This window comes from Halyomorpha halys, unplaced genomic scaffold (genome assembly GCF_000696795.3).
Source record: "Halyomorpha halys isolate HHAL.00 unplaced genomic scaffold, Hhal_1.1 Scaffold58.1, whole genome shotgun sequence".
In the NCBI taxonomy this organism is placed as follows: domain Eukaryota; kingdom Metazoa; phylum Arthropoda; class Insecta; order Hemiptera; family Pentatomidae; genus Halyomorpha; species Halyomorpha halys.
This window is the reverse complement of record NW_027110919.1, coordinates 3,203,823-3,211,723: the sequence shown is the minus strand read 5'-3', so window position 1 is coordinate 3,211,723 and position 7,901 is coordinate 3,203,823. Positions and strand designations below refer to the sequence as shown.

Genomic DNA, 7,901 nt, shown 5'->3' with positions numbered 1-7,901 from the left:
CCGCTGAAGGCGGTGTTATCGACGATGGCATGAGTCTGCCGTGAGCGTCCTAGGAATAGGGAGGGGCTATTCCGGATATATATATATATATACACACACGCATATATATACATATATACATAGATGACCGTATAACTTTAAATATAAGAAGATGGTCAGGGTTGAGGCCAAAAAATAACAAATAGGTTCTAACTATTTAATTTAATTTTAAGAGACATGGTCTGTTTAGTTGATGTCTATTTAACCTATCACTCGAACAGCCCCGGTGAAGCCCTGCAAAGTGGGACGAAACGTCGGACATTAAATAGTTAAAAACTATTTGTTCTTTTTTTACCGCAACCCTGACCATCTTTTTATATTTATTAAAGATTAATAATTTGAACAATCTTTCACTCTTAAATTCCTTTTTCAAGGTTTTTGGTTGTTATCTACCATTTTAAAGAAAAACATTGAGCATCCTTTTATGAGCTGAAATGAAAGCTAATTAAATTTACTTCAAAGTCGTTCAACATGATTGTTCTCGTGAACGACTTATTTTTCTTTCAGTAAATAAGAGACAGCTGTATATACATAGAATAGTAATGGGGATAGGACAAAATGATTATCTGCCACAGACTCACCACTGAGTTATCCGCTCCCGAAAAAAAAGAGACAATTATGACAATGTTTTACTTCTAAGGGGAAATTATTACTTGAAATGCTTCCATTTTTTAACAATAAAAAATATTCGTTGTACACAGCTCATTTTTGTTTCAAATGTTATTGAACTTAAAATAAATTATTCTGTCAGAAGCTTAGTTTCAGAGTTTTTAAGTAACAATGGAATGAAGTTCGTTAATTTTGCTTAAAATCCGAAATATCGTTGTAGCTTCTACAAAAGCAAACTTTATAAGTAACAAATATAGGTTCTTGCTATCATTCGATGTAAAGTTATATTGTTTTAATGTAAACTATAAAAAAAAAAACTTTTCTTGACCTGTGTAATCGGTACTTAACTACGAGTGAAAATAATTTAATTAAAGTCATAAAAAAAAAAAATAATGGTAATAAAGAGGTTTCATTTTCATAATATTGGATAAAATAGGCAAATAAAGATATACCTAATTTATTCCAAAGCGTTTCAAAATTTCAGGCATAATCTGAAAGAAATGTTAATATTTTCGAAGCGGGAGGAACCTCTAACCGAAAACCTTACCAAGTTTATATGGAGACAAGTGACAGGGCTGAAGGCAATGAATTCACTTAATAGAATTCTAATAAAATCATCAATGGACTACTAATGAAAATTATTGCAGAAACTGGACAATTCAACATTGATTCTTTTTTTAAATAACAAGTAGAAATAATTTTTTTTTTATTCTCAGATGTCCAAAAATTGTAGCCCATACTATTATACTTATTACCATCCATTGTGTAGTTTCATTTGATTTTTAAAAACAATGTTCTATTTCATCAGTAGGTAGAGAATAATAGTGACGTTAATCCCGAAATTTATCATAAGGATAAAACATTTTTTCAAACGATTACTAAACTAGAAACTTAATCAAATTACATAAATATTTCAAGTATTTTTTCCTATAATTTTAGTCCGTTACATAACTAAGTAATCAACCATTAACAAATCGTTCATTTGGTTCACTCTAATAGGGTACAATAATACAAGTTACACACAGACAAGGTGGTGAAATTGTATATTTTCTTAATTTTAAACATAAAGGAGTCATTTTAGTCGGTACTAATACTTTGTTGTCTTAATTCGAAAATACAAACAATGCATCGAAGGACACCTGCCATTGTCTGAAATGTGTTAGGAGCCATATGCCTAAATAATTTTTGAAAAAACTTATTATATAAGTAGCCAGCTGTTAGTCGAGAAACCTGAAGAGCGTACGAAGTTTCAAGAATAAATTTTCAAGGCCAGAGATTTAGAACTAACATAACGTAATCCATTAAAATGAAGATAATGAATCAGGTAATGTAACACGTACGTAACCCGGCGTTCTCATTTTTAAATTTCCAAATTTGCATATTCATTTTGCTATTAGTTTACGGTTTTAATTTTTACTATTATTCAGATCTACTATCTGAGACATTTAAATAATTAAAATGCTCTAAATATAAACATAAATATAGTTTATATTTATCTATAATTTTGCTTTTTAATAGGAACAGACATGAATCAATGTATTGAGATATACGATGTTCTGAAATATGGATAACAAAACTAAAAGGTATGATTTCTTATTCATAATGTGCATTACAAATATATTTAATGGTAATTGAATGTTGTAGCAATGTGTTATAATAATTTATTTTAAAATTGTTAGGTAGATATTTATAGTACTGGACACCTAAAGTTCTACTCCCAGTATGAACAAATAAAAAACTAAGATATGAGGCTGTTTGAGGCATTAAACCAGAAAAATTAATAATTTATACGTGGAGAAGATGGTCGGAGGATGCGGTAAGCAAAAACACAAATAGACAAAAATGATTTATTCGTGCCGACGTTTCGATCAGATTTTCAGGTCTTCATCAAAAAAGATCTCAAAAAGAGATAACAACCATCATTCAGAAAAAAAATCGAGTTAAAGCCAACAAATTTTTTTTGTTTTATAGCCTTGAAAATCAGGTGAAACGTTGGCACGAATAAATAATTTTTTGTTTCTTTGTGTTTTCTTATTAATATTTTTATTATTAAATTATAATTATTACATCAAACCATTTCACACAGTTCAATGTTTTCTAAATAAATATACAGTGGTACAAATAAATACGTAATACTTTTTTGTTTTTTTATAAAGTTTATCTAGTAATCAAGTTAAATATGTCTTAAATTTAATAGTGAAATAAATAAATAAAGCTTTAGCTATTGCTTAATATTAAGTCCATTCCACCTTAATAAACTAAAATGTAAACTTTGAAAAGGAATTAATATGCTTTATAATATACTTTTGAATTCCAAAGATATTCATTTTATTCACTATTGAGTTTGTAAAACAAGGCATTAAAACTTTTTAAAAACCAACACTAAGTAATCCTGATAAACAATTTATATATAAATTATCACCAAAAAGTTCTTAGTAAAAACATAATTTTTTATAGGCATTTGTCACACATCTTCCATTATCCCAACGCAGAGGGGGCTGCAGAAGACCCTGGCTGCATTAATTGGATTGAAGATCTCAAGAAAAGAGAAGAAAGTCTGATAATAGAGACGTACCGTAAGAATTTAAAAGAAGGGATTATTGAACAAATTTCAGAATGAAGCTCAAGAATTCAAAAATATGTGTTTTGTGACACTTTTGTTAAAGGAAAGATAGAAATTGTGGATAAAATTAATTTTTAAAAAAAATTGCATATTATATTTATTTACAAGATTTGTTTCGAATTCAGATCAGACTTTTGAAGTGACAAGTGACGACTAACACAAAGTAAAATTTCAAGAATAGCTTTAGCTTGGTTTTAGCGCTCAATTCAGTTTTATATTATAAAGAAGGTTTCCAAACTATGTGCCGTAGCTCACTGAAGGGTCCCAAAGGATCACAAGCGAATGAAATTGCCTCAAAACATAACAAAAAAAATCACAATTAAATTAATAAATATACAGTTCTAGCATTCATTTTGCATTGTTCCTACATATTCAATCGCTTTAAAGATAATTGTTTTTAGAAATGACAAGAGAGCGGCGAACTAGCTTCTTTTTTTTTGCGCTGTGGTAATATTCTTCATAGCAGCTTGAGGCTGGGTTATCTGTGCACAAGCAATATCTGTCTGGAAAAGGACCACATCGCGCAACCTCTTTACCTTTTGGTCTTTAGTGCCCAAAATAAAATGTTAATTACTATAGCACATTTTCCTATCGTAATTTATTTGTTTGATACACGCAGATAGACTTTTTTAGATACTGACCAATTATTTCTTAATTTATTAAGGTAATTCTTAATTGATTCGAGCGTAAATCAATAAATACATGCTTATCAACGTCTAGGAAGATTTCAGCTTACCACAAACTTTTGAAGCCGAAAAATCCAGGACTGCGAACTCATCACGTTGACGGAAATGTGGAAAAAAATGGTCACATGCACACTAAGAATAATCTGCGTACTAACAATCTTAAACGTGGGCGATGTTAAAGTAATCCCCGAGTCAAATAATACATTGATAACAATGAACAGTAATCTGAAAAAATTAATTTCAGAGATAAGCTGAGCCTTTAAAGAACATTTTGTCTCATTACTTTTTTCAAATTTAGATTTAAATACCACAGGGAATTTCGACAAAATATTCAATGACGAAAAAATTGACCTTCTAATTATTAAATAAGGAATGATATGTATACTTACACGATAGCAAATATCCTCAAAGCTGGCTTAAAATTTGTTGTCGTAAAGATTACAATAATTTCTAAATTCCCTTTTTTTCATATACAAAAAGTTTACAATGGGTAAAAACAGAAAAATGTTAATGTCATTTGATGTACTGTTTGGAGTAAATAATTTATTTGTCTTCCAAATAACCTCTCACTCCTACATACTACTGAACCAATTCTGACAAAATTTTAAGATTAGTGGCTGTTCAAAATCTTAAGAAACGAAAACATTCAGGAAAAAATAAATAATCTATCGAATCGAGAAAACAGGCAACCAATAAACAGTAGTCATACTTCTAAATGTGATATGAGTTAATCAAAACCAATCAGCAGATTTGTTTGTTCAGGATAGTCATTGATCTTGTATTTTTTTTTTCCATTAAATGAAAGTAAATACAAGCAATTGAATGGAATGACAATGGGCAGAGTGCTTGTAGTAAATCTGTCAGAAATTTTTCATGATGAATGAGACATGGAGATGAAAAAGGCTGCATGTGCCGAAAAACTAGTTTTAAGAAAAACAAAAAAAAACTGGTTGTGGCCAGATATTTTTTTTTATTATGAAAAAATTAGATCTTAGGAAACTAACGTTCAGGACAGGAAGTCGCCGTGGTTACCAGTCGATTGGCGCTGATTTTTTCATCGTTATCTCAAAATCTTATTTTTCGTATTTCTAGCACTTGCAGCCTTTCCATTTTCATAGCTCAATGATTTTAATATCAACCCAAAAATATGTCGATAACATTCTATGGATAACAGAAAAAGAAAAAAACAGTATACAGTAGTCTAAATAATTATAAATGAAAAAATGTATGTAAAGAATGAAACAGAAAAAATTCAATCAGATTTCCAAATATAAGAGGAGTTATTCTAGTGTCCTTTTGTAGTCTTAATTCTTAAATCGATTTGTTAAAGTATCATAATATTGATTCTCAACATCCTATATATGTTTAATGGTAGTATTTAATTCTGTTTTAACAAATATTCTTTTATAAATTTGTTAGAATATTTTTTAAACTATTATAACTACTCTGGCAATTCTGGTAAAAAGATACAAGTTTTAGGATAAAATAAACTATTGATTACGGTAATTCACACTTTATATAAGTTCTGAAAACAAGCAAAATTAAAAGGCCGAAACGTTAAAATTGCTATTTTATCATGTCAATAATAAAACAAAATATTATGATTGGTTAGTCACTATAAATTTTAATATCCCAATGTTTTAAAATAATAAATGAAATGTATTCGTAAATATTAATATTATTAGTAAATAAAAATAATTTATTTTTTTCACCATTTGGTACTTATATTTTATCATTTTTTTTTTCATTTCTCTAACTCATATCCGTTCGAGAAATTAAAAATACATTGGTTCCTAATCCATACATTTGTGTTGGTTGTTTGGGATTAACATTTAATAAATATATATTTTTTATTTTAGGTATAAAACATTCATAACGCTGAGAGGATTTTCTTGAAGAAGGTAATAGTAAAACAAAATTTGACGATAGTATCGAGATAACATTGTCTGAAGACACGTGTTACCTTTTCTTCAGAACCATAAAAATTGATGGCCCTGCTTTCTTATTGATTGACATGATCAATAATAGTTTACAGAAGAGAGTTATTCCAACGTATATACGTATTCCAATCATGAAAATTAGCAACGTTTATCAGAATAGATATTTTGGAAATTATTTCCAAATAATATGTTATATCAATCAAAATATCATTAATCTATAAAACCTGAATATCCAACAAGAAAAACAAAGAAAAGACAAGACAATAATATACAATAAATAGACTCTCTATAAAAAAAATAAATTTACGTTGTGATGGAAGGAAATATTAATGAGACGAAGAGAAAATGAAAGTTCAATACAAAAATCTAAATAAGAGAATTAATATGAAGATTGAGTGTTTGCGGCTTTAGCGCACTTGCTCAGCCTCCACTGGCTCATTACCAGTGATGCGGCGAGAGGGATGTGCTGGGATCTCTTGAGCTCTGCTCTACCCCTCACACGTGGGGGATAGAGTGGGCTCAGGGATCCTCAGGTCGATTCTGTAAATATTGTATATATTATTTTACTATTATGTTATTTTATTTATTTAATTTTTCATACAGATAGTCTGATTATGTTCACTTATCTATTCTTTTGTTTGTATATATTTTAAGAGAGTTTTTTTTTTTTTTTATTTTAGTATGTATGAGATCATTCATCAATATTACCTATTGCCCACAACTGTGTGGCAGATTGTAATATCTATCAATAAATAAATCTATCAATTTAAAAAAAAAAAAAAAAAAAAAAATATGAAGATTTGATTTTAAAAATCAATTCCAGGTATTTATTATAAAATTAACAAATTTTGTTTTACGTAACTTAACTAACAAATTATGTGTTTATTGCCGCCAAAACTAATTTATTAATAGGCTTAATGCCTAATCCTGCCTTTTATTGTTTATCTGTCACTTTATTTAATATCACTTTATTTATTATCACATGAGGCCTACAAATTTTAATTTCAGTGGATATTATTGTGTCAGTGACCAATTATTAGTTACATAAATATGAATAACTCACTCAAGGTCTATGTAATAACTTATCTAATATTTTTTATAGGTTACAAAATTGTTTACTTTTGATTTCTGTGGTTCCACTTACCTTTCTTTCAACATTAGTTCAAAATGAAGTATTTCTTTTACTAAAACGTCAAACAAAAAATTTCCCACATGCTGTATTTCTCTTGCTAATGTTGAATATTTACTTTTACAAAATCCTCTGTTTCCAAAACGACTTCTGATCATCCGACGCGGATTATTTGATAAGATTTTGTGAAGTCTCAAAAAATGTTGAAAAATTTCCTTTAGAAGTTTTGGTTTCTTTTGGTAATAATTATCAAGAATCGTATGGTACATTCAATAAATATTCCGTAAAACGGATGATAGCTTCAATCAACATCCTTTATAATTAAAAATTAATTTCGAAGCTCAATTGAAGGGGTGTGAAATGTTCAATCAGTACAGAGGACTGTAATTACGTTATAAACCATAGTTTTATACTGAACGGTTATGGTTTAGCAGTTAAATACCAAAATTTTATACATAAGTAATGTGGATTTTATTCAAATTAATGTTTGATTCCAATAGTTTATATATTTCTTCTGGTTTGAAAACTTCAAACTTCGCTTTGGGTGAAGTTAGGTTACACAAAGAGAAAAGACAGTGCAAGGGGTGTAAAATTATCAAAACCGGCCCTAACCGTTTTGACTGTATGTTCATACAGTTAAGGCCAATTGTCAAATCAATCCGGACATTTTTTGACTTTTTCAATTCATCAATCTAAATATCATTATTTATCTTATTTAAAGAATGTGGTTAAGTGCCACCAACGTCCACAATCCTTTATCAAGATACGATTTTTTAAAAGTTTTTCCATAAACATCTTAATGTCTCTACTATAACTGAAGATTTCTTAATCTTTGTTACGGTTTTCGAGATCTATATGAATTTTCTATAAGATAG

The 7,901-nt window shown here is 28.7% G+C and overlaps 1 protein-coding gene across 1 annotated transcript in view; it reads right to left on the bottom strand.

Annotated features, from left to right (window-relative positions):
• LOC106692453 (putative L-type amino acid transporter 1-like protein MLAS) overlaps window positions 1-4,119 on the bottom strand; it is a 24,512-nt gene extending 20,393 nt beyond the window's left edge. The window contains exon 1 of the mRNA XM_014438409.2: window positions 4,008-4,119. Coding sequence (XP_014293895.2) covers window positions 4,008-4,049 — 42 coding nt within the window. The 5' untranslated portion in view covers window positions 4,050-4,119. The remainder of the gene's footprint in view (window positions 1-4,007) is intronic.
• Between the last annotated feature and the right edge of the window lie 3,782 nt (window positions 4,120-7,901).